General features: G+C 59.1%; 1 protein-coding gene across 1 annotated transcript in view; it reads right to left on the bottom strand.

The window, feature by feature from the left end:
- ABLIM3 (actin binding LIM protein family, member 3) overlaps positions 1–19,006 on the bottom strand; it is a 74,113-nt gene that overhangs the window by 13,620 nt on the left and 41,487 nt on the right. The window contains exons 2-6 of the mRNA XM_010579243.1: positions 10,361–10,498; positions 7,628–7,811; positions 7,096–7,208; positions 4,401–4,527; positions 4,169–4,262 (exon numbers count right to left, since the gene is read on the bottom strand). Coding sequence (XP_010577545.1) covers positions 4,169–4,262; positions 4,401–4,527; positions 7,096–7,208; positions 7,628–7,811; positions 10,361–10,498 — 656 coding nt within the window. The remainder of the gene's footprint in view (positions 1–4,168; positions 4,263–4,400; positions 4,528–7,095; positions 7,209–7,627; positions 7,812–10,360; positions 10,499–19,006) is intronic.

The raw sequence follows: 19,006 nt of genomic DNA, 5'->3' as shown, positions 1-19,006 counted from the left end.
GAAGAGGAAGGATAATTTAAGGCAGCAGAGGGAAGACGAGGCTCTTGCTGACAAAGAAGGGGGTTATGACAGACGGGGCTGCAGCCGGTTTGAAACAGAGAGGATCAACAGGAAACTTTGCTGTGAGGATAACTGAGAATCTGCCAGTTGGTTGCCCATAAAAACCAACCTGGAATTCAATGTCCTTGGGATGCAGATGGCAGCCAGTGGCTTTTGCCCTCCACTTTATGCCAAAAATGAGTGGAAGGTTTTAGGGCAGGCAGGGGAGATGAGTGGGAGAGGTTGGACCCCTCTTCCTTTCATTGCAATGGACCCCAGTCACCTCCCTGTGCCAGCCCCCAGCAGCACAACGTACTCCTGGGCTGGCCCGAGTGAGCCCACAGCCCAAACATCCCCAGTTGGCACCCAAAAGCTTGATAACATGGCAGGAAAGTCACCGGTGGGAGGGCTGCAGAGACAGACCTACCATGAACGCAGAGGATCAGCAGGGAAGGCCCCAGCCCCAGTCCCCCAGGCTCTCCAGTGGGATGGGAGAGGCCCCCATGGCAGCCCCAGCAAGAAGCCACCCTGAGCCCCGGCCCAGCCACAGCACCCCACGGCAGGGGCTTGCACTGAACGCTTCGCCAGCCTGAGCAAACACACCTGCTGGTTCCAGGCTATACAGATCCTAAACCAATTTTACCCCTAAAAGCCTCATCTGGAGCCCCTGGTGTCAGTGACGTTGTGCTAACGGGCTCATCGTGTATCATGCCCATTGCTCCAGGGAGCTGACCCACCGCCCCACCAAGGCAGAGGCTCCCGAAGGACGGCCAGTTCCTCCCGCTCTGCCCGAGCCCCTGTGCACAAAGCCCTGCCTCGGCAGCTGCCCACCACAGCACCGTGCCAGCACCCACCAGCCAGTGCACCCACGGCAGACACAATGAGCTGCATCAATTAGATGAGACGGCCATAAACACAGGGAAAAGAGGTGAAAAATAACCCAGTAAAGCCCAGCTCCTACTCACTTCAAGACAGTGTGCCTGCAGTTCCCATCACCTGTATTTCCAGCTGGGTAGAGACAGCTAACGCAGGGGACATGGGGCCCTGGTGACCAATGTGTCACCTTCCCCCGTCCCTCTCTGAATCTGGGATGGGTTTGGTGCTCTTGGACCCTGTTAGTACCCCCAAAGACTTGGTGTGCTGACAGTAAGGAAAAAAACCCTCACATATATACATCTTTTCCTATCTAGACTATATAGGCTGCTGTCACAGGTCAGACAATGCCAAAAGGGGATGCCTTGCAGATCGGTGTGTGGATCTAGAGGGAGGCTGGCTGCTCCCCCAGCAGTATGTACCAGCCCAGTCTCAACTTTCATTTCAACACAGACCTCCTCCAAAAACTACCCGTCTCAACACGCACCACTCCTCCTCAAGGAGCAACTCTCCAAACCATGCACAAACCTTGTTCCTTTTACATTGGTTAATACTACAGCTCGTAAAAGGCTGCTGGAGGCTGCAAGGGAAGAGACCTGCTCGTTATCACTTCGGGTCCCTTAAAGACTCATTAATCATCCAAGCCTGGCTGTGCAGCTCAGAGCAGTTGGGAAAGCCCAGAGGCTGCCAGGATAGCACGAGAAGGCTCCTTAAGGCCTAAAATTATTTAAAGGCATCCTTTCCATTTCACGCTCTGCCGGAGAAGACAATTAAAGCCTCTGGTTTTACAGATCATTCAATACTGCGAGCAGGCATGTACCTGGGGAGGGTGGGAAGTGCAGGCTCAGCCCTGGCCATGGGGAGGCAAGGGGTGCCCGCAGTGCCTGCAGGTTCCGTGGTGCTCATCTGGCACAGCCCTCCGGCACCCAAACCCTACGCTCCTCTCGGCTCCATGACAGCGCCTGCAAGGAGGTGGCAGCTCGGCTCTGCCCACGGGGACCCAGGTGCCAAGGCGCGTTACTTCCAGCCCACGGTGTCCCATTGCACAAGGAGGACTCCCATGCCCGGGCATGGGTGCGGCAGGCAAGGTGCTAATGTGAGATGACTGCTGTCCAGAGCATCTTGTGGGATTCAGCCAGCTTCTTCCCATAGCCTGGCGTGGGTGGGCAGAGCTGGCTGGCCCCTCCAGCCAGAAAGAGCCAATGTTGGGAGCAGAGCTGGGGATGGAGGGCACAGGGGGAGGTGGAGAGAACCAGAGCTACTGCCAGGACAAGAGCCAGGGGAAATGGAGGTGAGGGAGAAGGAGGGCTGTTCCCTCGTCACCGTCCCACGACGGTCTCCAGCTTGAAGGTGGGCTGCCACTACCCCACCCGTCATGGCCTGAGAGCTGCTTTCTATCCATCCCCTGAGACATGCAGCAGCAGGAACATCCTACGCTCGTCCTGACTCCACTGTGGTTGCACCAAGCAAGGAAAACCCCAAGAGCAGTGCAACAAGTGGCTCAGAGGCAGCGGTGCCCAATGGTGCCAGCCAGGCTGGCAGCACAGCCTTCGAGCCCGGGGCAGGGGTCCCAGGCCCCCTCTGGCTCCTCTCACCCACTGAACATCCCATACCATGTAACACGCAGCCTGCTTGCCCTGCTGGGATGGCTGAGGATGCTCTGTCCTGGCACGGGGTTATCAGGAACCCAAACGCCCAGGGGAACAGCAGCAGGCATTCAATGTCAGGGGAGCCTCTGGCTTCACCCTGCTCCATTCAGACATTTGCTGATCAAGTAGCCCCATGATGGGCAGCTGGCCCACGGCAGCTGCTGCAGTGCTGAGCTCACGCTCACAGCAGCCAGTGCTGGGACTGCTGCCGAAGCCTGGAGTCAGCAGAAAGTCTTCCCAGGCAGAGGCAGCTCCCTGAGGAGGGAGAAGATGCTGGAGGGCTCCTGGCACCTGGCTCCAGTTTCAGGGGAGGTTCCCTGGCCAGTCTGGGTGCTCTCAGGCCAGCCCAGCCAGCAGGACTAGAGGGGGTGACGACTTCTTGGCAGGCTGTGAGTGAAACAGGCTGGACATGTCCTGGAACAGCTCTCAGCAGGCTGGAGACCTACACAGCACCTGTGGTCTGGCTCACTGTGGAGGCACGGTACCTCTGGTTTTGGGATACAGCTTCCTATCGCTGCTGTCTCAGGACAGCAGACATGTGGGTGCCAATGCCACCCCAGGAGCACTTCCCTTCTGCTCAGCTGCGCAGAGGGGAAGGTCTCAGGAGTGACTGAGCACGCTTTCAGCATTGCTGCCTCTACGCCACCACAACCCAGCTCCATGGTATCACCAGGGGGTCTAAAAATCACAACAGGCTTCATTCTGACATCTTTCTCTATGCCTCCTGAGCCTTTAGTTTACCCTCAGACCAGATTTTCTGGCTTTTTTTTAACCCTGCAAACATGGGGGTAGAAACAAAAAGTGTGAGAGGACACCTCACCTCCAGGAGCAGGGACCACAGCCAGGATGTGACCACCTGGCTGACGGGAAGAACCAGCCCTGGTGGACCTCTGTGCCCCTCCCCAGCAGCAACTCCCACTCCCCTTGCCAGCTGTGCAGCTCCACCATCACCCAAAACATGCTCCACGGCCACCTGCACCCATGTTTTACTGTAGGATCCCCATGGGATCCCTGCATCCCTCGGTGGCTGAGCAAAGCCCCCTCCCTCTTTGGCCCAGGGAAGAGGACCCCCTGCTCCAGTTGCTGCCCTGCAAAGGGGTGTGCCATGGGGACAGCTGCCTGTGGGCAGGGTGTTGCAGGAGCGGGCAGCCGTGCTGGATGTGTTTCCAAGGCAACAGGCAGGCTGCCTGCACAGGGATGCTCTCAGAAGGCGAGCTGGGGTGAGCATGGTGGGGACACTCCAGAGTCCGGCATGGCAGCAGCTGGTTAAGGCTGGTGTTCCCACATCTTGGGCTCCAGACACGTCCCAGCACACCCTGGCCACTGTGTGCTCTGGCCGCTTCTGGAGCTCCAGTATCCAAGCCACCTCTCCAAAGGTCTGCAGCATGGTGGTGCTCCTTCCCCCACTCCCACCCCTAGAGAAGGTGGTCAGACTGTGTCCATATACCCGCTGCAGGAAGAGCCATGGCCCCGAGAGACGGAGGGTAGCATGACAAGGGTGTAGGATGATGAAACTCCCACACCTCCCCAAGGCATGCACCTCTGGGTGGGATGCATGCAGTCCCAATTACAGACTGGGATGGGTTGGCTGCAGCCCCAGGACTCACCTCCAGGACCCTGCCGCTGATGTACCGGTCACAGGTCTCGCACTTGATGCCAAATTGGGCATGGTAGTCGGACTCACAGTATGGGATGCCATCCCTTTGGGAGAGGGAGGAGAAGGGGTTGAGTGGCGGGGGAGCCGGGCTGGGCACCACGTTGGTGCAGCCCCAGCCCCAGGGGGTGCAGCCTGGCAATGCCCAGGACGGCCAAGCCTGCTGCCAGGACGGTGGCACTCACTTGCTGATGTACTCGCCGGTGAGGATGATCCCGCACGTTTGGCACTTGAAGCAGCTGACGTGCCACTGCTTCTCCAATGCCAGGAGGGACTGGCCTTGCTTGATCTCCTCCTTGCAGCCTGCGCAGTCTGGGGGGAAAAAAGCGGGGCGGGGAGCGTGGGACCACCGCAGCTCCCCGGCGGGGGGCTCAGCAGCGCGGCAGGAACGCCCACATCTGCTGGCCCATGCCGAGGCACTCTGGCCGTTTAACCTGGCACACCCCTTGCACCCAGAGGAAAGCCCTGCCGCAGAAGACCCCCTTTTCTAGGGGATGCTGCTGTTATAAACACCCTCCTCCTGAGACCACTCCAGGAGAAGCCTCTTGGGGATCATTTCTTTATGGGGAATCATTTCTTTATGGGAATATGCCACCTCTGCTTGTTCCCAGCAAAGGAGCCAGGAGGAAAGCCTCCGGCTGGAGCTGGGACCTCCAAGGCACCGCTAGCACCCAGCCACCCCAGCCAAGCACCCACTGCAGCGCAGCGCCGGGTCTCCCTGCTGGGCTGGTGAATTTGAGCCAGAGCGAGTGTCTGGGCTGCTGGGGCCATGCTGCCCTGGCAGGTCCCCGGGGGCTCTTCTCCGGGACAGGAGCGGTGGGAAGTGTCCGGGAGTGAGCGCAGCAGAGGAAGGGCTGTGCTCTCCGGCAGCCGCGTCCGGCCCCGCTGCAGTATTTACGAGACTCCCTTCCTTCCCCGCTTCCCCTGGCTCCCGTCAAGGCTGGGAGCAGGAAGCACATGGGCCTCGGACTCCTGACCTTGACTTCTCCTTGTCCTCTTCTCCCCCTGGGCAGCAGGTTTGCCCGGATGGGGTTCCTCCTTAACCCCATCCCTGCCGCCTCCCTCCCTGCTGCGGCACCGGGGAGGTGCAGCAGCACCGCAGAGGCAGCACAGGCAGCCTGAGCAGGCAGGCTTTTCCACCCAGCCCACCCCAGGCAGCCCTACACCAAGTCCCTGCCCGCTGCACAAAGCTAAGAGGGGAGGATTTTTGACCCCTGGCTAAAAGCAGGCTGGCCAGCTCGGCTGAGCCAGGATCTGTTCCTTCTCTGACACAGATCCTGCTGGTTTTTGAGTTGCTCGCAGGGCTGCAGGGAGAGGCTCAGCATCCTTCTCCTAGGGATGTCCTCCCTGCAGAGTGCACCAGCGCGGGCTCCAGCAGGCACACCTCCCCTGCCACTCCTTCTGGGTGGCACTGCCAGGGCCACCTGGGCTGCAAGGGGCACACGTGGGCAGCAGGCTGCATCTGGCTGCTGCCTGCAGCTGCCTATGAATAAAGCATGGTGCCCTCAGGTAACCCCGCTCTGCAAGCCGGGGAGGAGCGCTGGCGGGAAGGGGATGGGAAGGGAGAGGAAGGCAGGCGAGAGGCAGAGCGTGCGGCTGCCCTTCCTCTGCCCGCTGCCCCGGTCCTGCTATGGGAGACAGCGGGGTGCTGCGGGCTGGCCACAGCCTGCTGCTGGGCAGCTCGGGGTGCTGACGGGGGAAGCCCTGTCCTCTGGCTGGGGCTCATTCAAACCCTGCCACGTCCCCTAACTCCATCGAGGCTGTGGTAAGAGCTGGGGGCAGGCACCTTGGGGGGATTCCAGGGACCCATCTGCAGCAATTCGTAACTCAACCCAGTCACCACCAGTGCCACCATGGCGACTGGGTGACAAGGACCATGGGTGACACCATGGTCCTGGGTCTGGCCCTGGCTGCAGGACTCTGCTCCAGGCACTGATGCTCAGGGCTTGCTGAGCGGCAGCAGCATGGGCCCCCACGCAGCCCCCGCCGCCAGCTCAGCCTGCTGACATGGCAGGGTTTGGGCACCATGGTGTGGCACAGCTCCCGGCTCTCCCTGCCTTCTGCCACCTGCCCACACGCTGTGCTGAGACAGCTCCCCTGGAACTTGACAGCAGCAAACATGGAGCATATGGGAGACAGTGAAGCATGGACCACACGTTAATGCTGCAGTCCCCTCACTCCAGACACAGGCTGAAGCGAGCCCTGTGTGCAGCAGCTCCATGCCAGAGGGATGCTCTACCAGCCCCCAAGCACAGCACCCATGGGACACTCTGCAGTGGCCTGGGGCAGAGAGCCAGCAGCAAGGAAAAACTGGGGGGGCAAAGCATGGCACAAAGGGAGGGTATCCCAAGGAACAACCTGGGGTAAAAAGCAAGGCCAAACCCACCCAAAAGAGCCTGTCCATTGCTGTTGCTGAGTATCAGTTTGGGTTCATTAGTGCATCGGGATGAGCCTAAGAAGCCTTTCGGTGCTTGCAGAGGCAGCGAATAATGCCAGCGCTGGGAAAGCCAGGTGAGCAGTCCCAGGGCTGGCACTTGGACACAGACCTTGGTGCAGCTGGACATACAGCAACATCTGGCCACTGCCTCAGAGCAAACTTGGCTCCAAAACCCTCCCCAGATAGCACCCACTGGGGTGGCAGCACCTGCCCAGGTCACAAACAGATCAAAGGAGTTTCCAAAACCAGCGGTGACCTGCAGTCCTGGCCTGAGCCATGGGACTACCCTGTTTCTCCTCTGAAACCTCTGCAAACACCCACGCCTCCATGCAGTGCTGCACACTGGCTCCAAAGCCCATCCCGTCACCCCCTCCGAGCACCATCCAGGGGCATGTGGTCCCTCTCCTTGCAGCCATCATGTAACATGAGAGCAGTCAACTTACGGCTGGGCCCATGGATCTTGATGGGTTTGGTGCTGATGAGAGAGTGGGAGCAGTTTTGGCAGACGCAGTCCTTCCCGCTGAACGTGACCTTGTCTCCGATGGGGAATGGCTTCCTGCGGCCAAGGAGAAGTGGAGAGGTGTGAGCTGCTCGCTCCCCTCCACGCAGTGCTTGTGCTGCCCGTGAGCTCCTTCCCCCGAGGCCAGCGGGACCCACGGTGCTGGGCGGCAGAGGGGCTCCAGGCAAGGGCTACAAGGGGAGGCAGCAAATGTGCATGTGTGCTGGGGCAGGAGGACCAAGGCAGGCATTAAGGCAGGTCTGCAGGTCTGCAGGCTGCAAAGGGAAGGGTTGGAGCCATTTCATTGCCTCCCAAGGATTTCCACTAAGATAACGCAGAAGAGGTACCTCCTATGGTGCTGAGTGGGGAACGAGGGGCTGCGGGCTAACTAACAGCCCTCTCCCTGGTGCACAGCCAAGGGCTGTACAGGGCTTCTGCAGGGGGGTCACGCACCCTCAGTGATGGCTTCAGCTCACCTGCAGGTGCTGCAGACGAAACACTTGGGGTGGTAGGTCCTCCCCAGGGCAGAGATGACCTCTCCGGTGATGAAGTCCCCGCAGCTGTCACAGCGGGTCCCGTAGAGCTGCTGGTAGTCGTGGGTGCAGATGTACTCCTGGTTCTTAAAGAAGAAGCCCGACTGGGCCAGGTCGCAGCCACACACTGCAGGGGGAGGACAGGCATCTGTCAAGGGGCCAGCGGGCAGGTCCAGCCCCAGGGCTCAGCCGGGATCTCTGAGCCCACCTCTGCTGCCTCTGCAGCAGTGGTCCCAGGGCATCCATGAAGACACAGCTTTCTGCAGGTATCTCAGAGGGTTTCCCTTCCCCCCAGATGTGCTGGGGCCTTCCCCCAGCACCACAAGATGTCAGTGTTGGGCTGCGGTGGGGTGCAGGATGGTGCTGCCCAGACAGCCAGGGCTGGGCGCTCCCAGAGGAAACCTCAGCACCGGGAGGGGAACCCCTGCAGCCCCCCACTCATCATGCACAAACAGCCCGGGAGAGCCTCCGGCATCCCCTCCCGGACCCACGGCACCTGGATGGGGCTCAGCCCCTCCATTTGACACTCTCATGGTGTCAGGAAGCCAAGAACAGGACCGGCAGAGTTGGGCATGGCCTAGGGACAGTTGGGGAGAGGTCTTCTCCACGCTCTGGGATGTCTTCTCTCCGCTCCCTGGCCTGGACATGAAGCCGTGCCCTAATGGGAACAGGTCCTGGGACACACTGGGGTTGGTGCTCTCACTGCTTGTTTTCCATAGGCATCCAGCCCAACATTGCTTCCTTCCCTGCTGTGGGAACCATGGGTGGTGCACAGCCCATCAGAGTAATCCAAGGAGACATGGCAAGCCCTGGCCCTTAGTGTCATTTCCCTCCTATGTCTTCTCCATCCAGAGAGACGTCAAGAGCATCAGACCCTGGAAGGCACCTCAGGATTAGCACAGGGACCAGGTCCTGGGGCCTCTGCACGATGCCCATCACCTGTCCTGCAAGGTGATGGGGTGCAGGGGGAACTACAGAGAAACGAGCACCTGCTAGCACAGCCCATCTTGGTCTCTGCTTTTACCCTTCACCCCCAAGCACCCCTCTGTCCTGTCCTTGCACACCTCACCTGCACCCATGGGCCAGCCCACACAGCAGCCACCCTCCCCAGGGCAAGGCTGGACCCGCTGGCTGCAGGGCCCACAGGGGCAGAGATGCAGCTCCTCTCCCGCAGAGCATCCCCTGGCAAAGCTGATCCCTGGAGCTGTGGGTGGGCAGCCAGGAGATACATGGCCAGCACCCACTGCTCTCTGAAAGAGCCTGCCAGCGCTTAAGGGACAGGCCACCAGCTCTGGGACAGCATCGGGAAGCAGAAGGAAGATAAAAATGAGGCAGGTCTGGGCCCTGTTTGCTGTGGGACCCATAGCACATCCCCAGAAGCTGCACCACCTGTGCCAGGCTCCTGGGGACATGTCAGGGACAAGCCATGGGGCTGGCGTGGGAGCCAGCGGTGGCAGGGGGTAAGAGCTGTGAAGGAAGGCGAGACAGGAGGATTTCCTCTCATTACTTATTCCCTTTCACTTGGAAATCAGGCGGCGAGCACTGCCAAGCTCTCCCTGCTGGCTCCTGGACCCTTTGAAGCCGGCGGCTATCTGAGCTCTTGGGATGAGCAGCTCCCTCTTGATCCTGCACATCCAAGCTTGGAAGAGGCAGGGGGCTCAGCCCAGCACCCCACACGTGTAGGTCAGCCCCGAGGGCAACCTGGGGCCCACAGCCCCTCCCAGAGATCTGGGGCTGCCTGCTCCATGGGGCACAGGGCTGCAGTAGGGGTGGTGACAGCCCAGGGGAAAAGTCCCCTCCAGCCAAACCCTCCGTTCCCTGGGGAGGAGCAGCAAAGCATGGCCAAAGGGACGGGGATTTATGTCCTGCTTAGCAAAAGGTGCTGGGATCTTGAAAGACCAGAGACCTTTAAAAAGCCCTGGTAATGGGATGCTTTACAACCTACAGAAGCAGCCACTGGCCTGGTTGAGAGTGGCTGCTTTAATAAACACACTAAGGAGCTCTTCAGCCTTGGCTCTGGGCCGTTAGCTTTTACAGCTCCACAGCTCTCCTCTTGTGCTCAGGGAAGATTCAAGCAACCTCCCTCTATTTCTGCCAGCCCCTGGGGGCTGCTGAGCCCCAGCTGCAGCACACAGCATCCCACGGCACCTCAGTTGCATCCCATGCACGGGTGGCAGCGATCCGTCACCCATCCCCAGACCCCTCAGGAGCCGCTCTGGGAATCTCCCCCACCTCACCGCCTCTCAGCCAAGCTGGCAACACTCCTCCTCCCCCTCCTGATTTGGGGGCAGGCAGGCAGCTGAAGGACGCGGTGGCCCCCCCAGATCACAGATGGGCCGTGGGTACGTTTGGGACCGGCGCAGCGTGGGCTGCTGGCATTCAGGCAGCTTGAGGGTAGTGACGGTGCCCAGGTCTCGGCCACCCCCATTCACATCCTGCTGGCTCTGGCATCACGCAGGGGCATTGCCTGCACCGTGCCAGCCCCGTGCCGGCCCCGGGCCGTTCCCCCCCCGCCTGCACCGTGCCACATCCACCCCTGCGGGAAACTGCCACCCCCAGGCGTGTGACCACATCTCAGCGGGCCAGGTAGGTCTGTCCCCAGCCTTTTGCTTTCCAGACTGCACCCAGGGCCGTGGGGCAACCTGACCACCAGCTCTTCGGGCGGCACTGTCCTACCTTGGCAGGTGAAGCAGCGGATGTGGAAGTGATTGCTCTGGACACGCACCACCTCGCCCTTGCAGGTGTCCCCACAGCGGTAGCACTGGATGACGGTGGAGCTGCTCCCAGGTGTGTAGGGGTTTTGCTGATAGGGAACTGCTGGCAGAAAGGAGGGAGGGAAAAGCAAGAGAGGGGAAGGGTCTGTTAACATTCAGAACACAGCCAGGTGTCATGGCACTGACCTCAGCTGGGCAGCTGCAGAAGACCCCTCTGGTGACTGCAACGCAGCAGCCAGACATTAGGCTAAGGGCAAAGGACAGCCAAGATTGTGCCAGCACCTGGTAACTCTGAGCTGGGTGCATATCCCCATCTGGATTCAGGATTTCCCTGTCCCCACAAAAGAGCTACTACCCATGTTTGGCTCACAGGTCTCCAGTCCTAAGTGCTGTGCCGTGCAAGTGCTCGGGCACTGCTCCCTGTCCCTGCATGGATAACCAGCTCACCTGCAGCATCGCCCCAAAGCCATGCAGAGCTCCCCGGACGCTCTCCTATCTCCTAAGCAGGTGCAGAAGGACAATGCAGGGACCAGCTACCCACCAGCTCTGCTCTGCTCAGTCCTCGGGCAGTCCTGGCTGGCTGCTGACCTGCTCAGAAACACGCCAGCGAGCACTGATTTGGCAGCAGCATGGGAAGGAACTGTTGTTTTTTGGAGCTTCCACTTGTTTGGTTAGGAACTGGATGAAGAAGTAATTTTTCAAGGAGCTTTCAAACATCACAGCAATTGAGTGTCTGGCCCTGGTGGGACTCTCACCTCCCCAGAGAGGAGCAGCATCCCAGCCTCGCTGCTCCTTCCGGAGCGGCACCGCGGCGCGTGCAGGCTCTGCGCTGAGCTGGGGGCTGCAGGGGAGGGGAGGGCAATATGACTCCCCTGGAGCTATGGTCAAGAGCCAACCTTCTCTTGCTGCAGATGGTCCTGGGACTTGCCTCCACTCCTCATCCCTCCCCAGCAGCTCTGCAGACCACCACGAAGGGCTGATGCTCTGCAACCTCATCCCACGCTTCAGGGGAGGAATAGTATAGAGGAGGGGGTCTTTCTGCTGTCTCAGCACAATCCCCAAACACATACCAAAAACATTTTAAAGAGCAGCTCCTGCTTTCCCTGCCCCAGCTACAAATGCACAGGCTGCTCGCAGGAGCTCCAGGCTGGCTGACACCATGCTCACCGCTGCAATCAGGGGCCAAGCAGCAAAGGACTTGTGTGCTGTAAGATTTCAGAGAGGGAGTTGCAATTTGGGCAACTCGAGCAGTGAAGGGCAGGATTTCAATGGACCAGAGACTTTCTAACCTAGTGCTGAACTGCATTCCCAGGAACAAGAGAAGCAGTTGATTGAAACCTGGTATGTGAACTCCCTCCAGAGCAGGGAGGAAGGGACACAGGACAGAGGAGATCACTCATCAGAGAGGCTCCTCGCTCACCGTGAGGCAGATCATGTGACAGGGAACCGAAACAGCCCATTATTATTGGCTTCAAAAGCAAAGGAAGAGAAGTCAAAATGCCATTGAGACTGTCTCACAGTAAAATCCCATCACATATGCCCAGTGCCCAGAGATACGCTCTACGGATGTGCAGCGCTGCTCACCACTGGGAAAATGGGCTGACCCTCCCTGACCTTATTATTGGCTTCAAAAGCAAAGAAAGAGAAGTCAAAAATGACATTGAGACTGTCTCACAGTAAAATCCCAACCCATACACCAGGTGCTCAGAGACACGCTCTTCGGACGTGCGGCACTGCTCGCCACTGGGAAAATGGGCTGACCCTCCCTGACTGCTGCTCCATCCCCTGGGGCTATGGAGCTGCCGGGGACTGGCTGCCTCGCCAAGATGGACCTGAGGGCTGCAAGAAAAGCCAAGGTGCTTTCCTATAAGTGTCCCCCAGCCCCGCTGCAAAGCTCAGGCTCTGGCCTTGACACGAACTTCCAAGAGTTGCTGGGACTTCCCTCCTGATTGTGCTCTTGCAGGCCAAGAGCTCTGAAGCCAACAGAGGTACTTGGGGTACTAAAGGGTACTGCAGTGCCAACAGAAGAGCTATAAAACAGGAGTTAGGCCAGCAGAGACACTAACTAGTCTGGATCTAAATCACCTTGAGGTCCCAAATACGATGAAGGACACCTGTAAAGGGAGCAGGGTACCCCCACCCATTCTTTTGCAGGGAGGTGCAAGCCCTGGGAAGAGGGGTCCAGGACCTTCTGCAGCAGCTGCTGCTGCTGGTGGGCACTCCTGAACTCTGCAGCAGCCCGGGGGGACCCGGGCCTGACCCCAACAGGATCTCTCAAGGCTGGAATAAATGGGGGAATCTCTTCTGTAGGGGTCTCCAGCAGAGCAAGAGTTACAGCACTGAAACTTCCTCCCACGCACCCCGTGCTCGCACCCTCGCAGAGAATGAAGCAGAAGCCAAGCCCTGGGACACAGCCACGGCAATCCACAAAGCTCGGAGAGAAAATCAGGAGGGAGGTGGGGTGAAAGGCTAGGAATTAATCAACACTTAAGCAAAAATGAATAATAAAAAATGGGGAAGAAAAAAATAATCAATGTCAGAAAATGCAGGCATCACTTATTCCGGGCTTCTGGTCTCTAGGGGAAACTTCTTGGTGTCCATAGCAACACATCGCCAAGCCCCTGCACTGGCAGGTCTGATGGGAGGGAAGGCAGAGGAAAAGGAGTCGATGATGGAAGAGATGCTTATAGCTGCGTTATACCACTGGCAGAGATGAAACCGATACGGTCACTCCTATTTGTACCCATGGAGATGGGTCAGGACCCGGCTTAGGCACCATCGCCCTCCTGCCTGCCAGCTTTGTTCAGCACTAAGCCAAAAGCTCCCTGATTTGTGATTAACCTCCGGCCCGTGCTGGAATTTTGCTCTGGGAACATTAATGCATTGTTTTGCTGGGGCTCTGCTTGTTTTTGAGCAGGCAGCTGCCTGCCTCATGGCCTCACGCAGGAAGTATTACACATCACAACACCCCTGAGCAGAGGGACAGCTGAGCAGGGCAAAGCTCATTACACCAAAATAATCCAGTAATAATGTAAGTAGCATTAGTGGCCTCGCAGGCTGAGATACAGCAGTCAGGGTGAGGGGGTGGGAGCTGCCCAAGGAATGCCTTAATCCCACCCCAGTTTGCTCCCGCTTTTGCTTGTAGAGCGGGAAATTAAGCTGGCTTCGTTCAGCGACTAATGCATTTGTGCTCCACAATGCAGCGCAAAAGGCTGCCCAGGGCCAGGTTCCTGCAGGGCTGACCCCATGTCCCGGCTGGCACTTGATCCGCAGGGTCCGAGGAGCTGCTGTGGCCACAGCCAGGCAGCGAGCTGCCGCACGGGGCTGCGTGGGCACGCAATAGGTTTCCCATTTATCCGGATTAAGGTGGCACCTCCGGTCAGGGATCGGTGCCCCGCACAGTCTTAGGGACAGATAGCGGCAGCCATACGCAAGCAAGGGAGCTTGTGACCCAGGTGGGGGGAGAGACAGTGCCCCCAAACAACACCCAAGGCTGCGTAGAGGAGCTTTGTCCCCCCAGGAGGGCAGAGGGACCTTGCCCAAGAGATCCTCCACGCCGTGCTGTAGTGAGCAATCTGCAGGTTCCTGCCGTGCATGCCTGGGCAATCCCCCTCCTTCTTTTGCAGAGCACCCACCTTCCGCTTCAGGAGGGTCAATAACCGTGTTTGCCTTCCTGTCCTCTTCCTGCACAGCCCTCCCACCGAGGAGCGGCAGGACAGGGGAACGTTGAACCCTTATGCTGCCTCTGAAACACTTCGAGCCCTTCAGGAGGGGTGGCTGATAGATGATCCCCATCTACCTTGGAGGGATGGCAGCTCGACACCAATGTAAATAACAGGGCACAACTCCCCATGGTGGCTTGGGGCTGAAAGGCTGACATAAAGCAAGCTCCACCAGCTGCTCGGGCCCCCCATCTCTTACCCAGGCAGCCCCACACCCCACCAGCAGCAAACCAGGACCAAGTTTCCAGGAGCACAAGCTGTGGGGAACAGAACACCCAGCTCCTTTTATAAAGATCCATCCATCATCCCTTACTGGGATCAGACCAGGTCCTGCTGGTTTCCCACCTATCTCCCTCTCCCAGCCCATTAGCCCTCTGGGAAGCTCAATTAGGTAGAAACTGCTGCAGGTGGGGTTTGCATCATTAGCAACAGGTAATTGGAAGCTCCCACCCAGCTCGGAGAGCCTGCCCTGACACTGTGTTTGCTATCAGCATGTTTATGAGACAGCATCTCCACAGGGGGATGGGGAGGCCTGATTTAATTAATTACCAGTAATTAATATTTGCATAATGCTCAGAGAGCCACAGGTGAAGGGGACTGTGGAAAAGCAAAGCATTCACCCTTTAACTAATAATGAGAGGTGGTACTACAGTGGGAAGCTGAGGTGGGTGGGTGCCAGGGGTTGCTGCTGGGGCCGAGCGCTGGCAGGCGCAGCGAGGTGTGAGCAAAGCGGGTGCTGGCTGCGTGTAGGGAAGATGTCCCCACTGGGTGCTGTGGGTGTCAGCGTGGGGTCCAGGGCGTGCTGGGTGTGTGCCTGGGTGAGACCCGAGTTGGGGTGGATGCCCGGAGGCGAGGGGGAGCAGCAGCAGTGTGCCAGGGCAGGCAGCGCTGCCAGGAGTCCTCGCACCTCCCTGGGGCTGAGCTCTCTTCCAGCAGCCGCTGCCTCCCACTCCTCCCCGCTGCCTGCAGCGAGCGATTCACCACAATCATCCTCTGCACGCTCCCTGCGCTAACCGGGGCTGTAAATCATCCTCTCGCAAAAACCCACTGGGGGTGGTGGGACCGGGATGCTACAGGGTGCGTGCGGGATGCAGCTCCCCTGGGGAGGGTGAGGGAAGCCGGGCACCCGAACCTTGAGGTGGGCTCGGCTGGCAGACCTCGTGTCCCTAGGGATGAGCCGATGCCACAGCGCTGGGCGAAGGCGAGGAGGGGGCTGGGAGCATGGCGGGGGCTGGGGCGGCTCAGGAAGAGGAAGCCCAGCCCCGCCAGCACGCCAGAGGCGTCGAGGCCGAGGGGCCGCAATGACTGGCCAGAAAGGAATTTTGCTGGAAGCACTGGAGGCTGAGGGAGAGGCTGGGGTGAAGCGCTGGTGATGGGACACAATGTGCTGGGCTGGGGGCGGAGAGCGAGGGGGCGCAGAAGAAACGCCTGCCGGGACGCGGGGAGAAAGAGGTGGTGCTCCGGGAGCCCGCACCCCAAAAATCCTCTCGCCGCAGCAAGGACGCAGGGTGACCTGGCCGGCTCCAAGCCCCGCGGGAGATGAGGGCGAGGGGGAGGATTTCCCCTCCAGGCAGGAGCTGCGCTGCGCCCCAAGGGCGGCCGGGTAGGAAGGGTGGGAGCTCCAGCGGCTGCGGGATATGGGTTTCTCATCAGCAGCGGGGCTGAGGGCTCCTGCCTGCTGTCCTGCAGCGGCCAAAGAGCTCGGCCGCAGCCATAAAAACGCCTTGGGGAGGAAGGGAAAGACGAGCTTGGAGCCAAATGATGCTGGTGCTGGAGGGGGGACCCACGGGGAGAGCTGCAGCCAGCCATCCTGTGGGGCTGCCTCTGACCCCAGCACGTGGGAATGAGCCTGCTCCGGCCACCCTGGGTGCTTGCCCACCCCAGCTCTCTGCTGAGAAGGCGACGGTGGGCAAAGGTGCTGGGGGCTGTCGGCAGCGGATAGCTGGGTAAGGGGTACAATGTGGGCACATGCGCCCTGCCATGCCGGTGCTGGTGGTCCAGTTGAAAGATCAGCCAAATTACCCCTGGAATAAAGGAAGGGGCTAATCGGGACGCACAGCTCCAGCGGTGAATCTGACACCTGCTGTGACATCTGCATGGCCATCTCGGTGCTCAGGCAGCTGGCCACTGCTTTCCATCAGGGTTCCACAGATAAAAGTCATTTGAATCAAGGAGAAAATTACATATTTACCTTTGGTCAAATATTTTCTCTTTTGATCTTTCCAGATCCAGAAGTGTCACATGATTCCTTACTTAGTATTTACATTTTAAGCTGGGGCAGGCCAGGTGCTCCTGATAAAGGCATGGGCCAAGGGCAGGTACCATGGACCTGTTGTGGGATAGTTTGAGCCTGGAGCAGCTCTGGCTGCTTCTCACAATGTTTGCATTGCATCTGTTGCTGTCCTCACGTGTGCAGCACAGGAGTGGGCTGTGAGGGGCACCAGTGGGGCGGGCAGGGAGCGGGGCAGTGTGGGGAGCGTGGGCTGGGAGCATTGGGGAACACCCGCCTTACGCAGACCAGGCTCAGAGGTATTTCCAAGCCATCAGAAAACAGTCATGTTAGTCAGCACAGAGCGTCGTGCAGGCAGGATTACAAATCCCAGCAAGTCCACGACAGCTTCCCCCTCCTCTCCCAGCTCGCAGGCAGAGCCATCTGTGGCTTACGGCTAAAAACCGTGTCACAGCTCCTAATCTAGCCCTAGGCTTCCCTAATTAGATCATGACCAATTATTGCTTCCACCTGCCTCACACTGTCCCCTTGCCCCCCACCACTGTCACTCCCGCACTGCGTCACCTTCCTCGGCGTGACACAGGACACAAGATGTGGGTGCTGCAAGGATGGGAGTCAGCAGAGCTGGAGTGGCAGATGCCAGCGTGGGCGAGGGCATGTGGCTGCCGGCAACAGGACAGGGCTGGGATGGGGATGCTGGGCCAGCACTGGCACCGTATGGGGGAGAGAGTCTTCTTTAGCTGGGTATCGCGGGTAGGACCTGAATGAGTGTGGCTGGATATCACAGAGGATAATGGCAGCTAAACTCTGTGCAAGTCCTTTCTTTGCAGAGGTAGGTCAAGGATGCAGGGCAGAGGTGCCAGCCCCATGCTCCCACTCCACAGCACCCTTGCTGCTCCCCATGTGCCACTGCCCGGCCCACGTGCACCTCTCCTGGGAGGGCTGGCAGCCGGGTGAAACCACCGCAACAGGCTCCTAACAAGCTCAAATGCACGCTCTGGCCCTGCTCCAGCCCCCAGCTGTGGGGCTCACTGTGGCTTTGAACCTCGGGATGCTCGAAGGCTCGCACCCTGCCTTGGCAGGATGGCAGGCGGGAAGGATGGGGGGTGTGGGCACCATGATTTGCACTGCAGAGGCAGTGCTGCCTGCGCAGAGGGGTGGAGCGGGCAGAACCAGCCTCTCCTTTTGCTCTGTTCCCCAAGCTCCCAGCACCATGCTGGGAAGCAAAGCAGCCAGTGCTGGGAGGGGTTCCCCAGATCTCATGTCAAGCTGAAACTGGGAGGAGGCAGCAAACTGTCACCGTCACACAGACTCAAGTGGTGGCAGCTGCTGTGGCTGGCCAGTGATGCGGGAAGGTGCCCAAATAGGTGCCAAAGCCTCATGCTAACAGCAAGGGCATGGCAGGACCATGTGCTGGGGTGGGAGCTGGTCTGCAGGGGGGACGCACTGGTACCACTCCGAAAAGAGAGAGGAGGGAGCTCAAAAACACAGTCAGAGGAGACAAAGGACAAGGGTAAAGAAAAAGAGGGAAGGAGAGAAGGAGAAAAAGAAAGAGGATAGAAGGAAAAAAGGAAAAAAGATGGAGCAGTGAACAGCAAAGGCCCTGCCTGCACAGCAAACTTTGTTTCTGGCTGCATACATGGAAATTATTCTCCAAATGCGAGTGGTGAGGAAGCCGGCGATTGTCTCCCCGCACTGACCCAGCTGCTGGCAGCTGCCTGTGCCTGCCCGCAGGATGTTTACTTCCCCAGCCCAGGCAGCCCAGGCAGGGCTCTAACGTGCTGGGGAAACCCGAAGACCCCACTGCCAGCTGAGGCTGCAGCAGATTTTACCTCCTCCCCTGCAGAAACCTGCTACCCCCTGGGGAACCCGCTGCCCCCGCCACCTCCCAGTCCCAGCCCCACTGCCAGCAGGGCCATGGGGTGTGCTGGGCGAGGGGCCCCAGCATGTCCCTGGTTTGCTGAAACCACTGACTGCTGCAATTGTGATTTTTCCAGATTCTCAAGAAAAAGAGGAAAAAGTTGCTCTTCTAGTTTTCGCAGCTGCAGGGAAATTTGAAGACCTTGGTGCAAAGCAGCATGACAACAGAAAGCCTTGTGTAGTGCTCACAAGCATCCACAGCCTGACAGCTATTCCCTGGGCTGCCCAGAGCTGGTGAGCCAGGGAGCATGCTGTCCCAACAACCCCCAACCACCCAGCCCAGCAGTGGCCAGGGAGCACCACAGGGAACAAGCCTGTGTGTGGCATCCTCACTCACAGGGTTGCAGCAATGGTCGCACCCAGAGCACCACTGTGGCAAGAGTCATCATCCAGAGAAAGAGGTCCTTTCACCACTCACCAGGCAAAGGAGGAGGATGAGCATCCTGCCGCAGGCTAAACAGCATCCCCAGCCCCACGCTGGTCTGTGCCATGGGGCACATGCCCAGAGCTGGGCTGCACCCCTTGCTACTGATGCTCTCATCCCAGTAGCAGCGTCCACTCAGAGGCACCAGGGTTTTTAACGGTGTTTGCTTCCCAGCATAGAACCACCCTTTAAAGTTTAATCATCACTCACCAGGCCCTGCTACTAAATAAATGAAGAAGTGGAGGGCTTGGTGGGCGCGAGCTTCCACTGCCTGGCAAGCGCTGTGGCATGGGGCTGGCATCTCCTGAGAGC

Source organism: Haliaeetus leucocephalus, unplaced genomic scaffold, assembly GCF_000737465.1.
Source record: "Haliaeetus leucocephalus isolate CR32 unplaced genomic scaffold, Haliaeetus_leucocephalus-4.0 Scaffold656, whole genome shotgun sequence".
In the NCBI taxonomy this organism is placed as follows: domain Eukaryota; kingdom Metazoa; phylum Chordata; class Aves; order Accipitriformes; family Accipitridae; genus Haliaeetus; species Haliaeetus leucocephalus.
The sequence above is the reverse complement of the archived record's forward strand: the minus strand, read 5'-3'. Positions and strand labels throughout refer to the sequence as shown.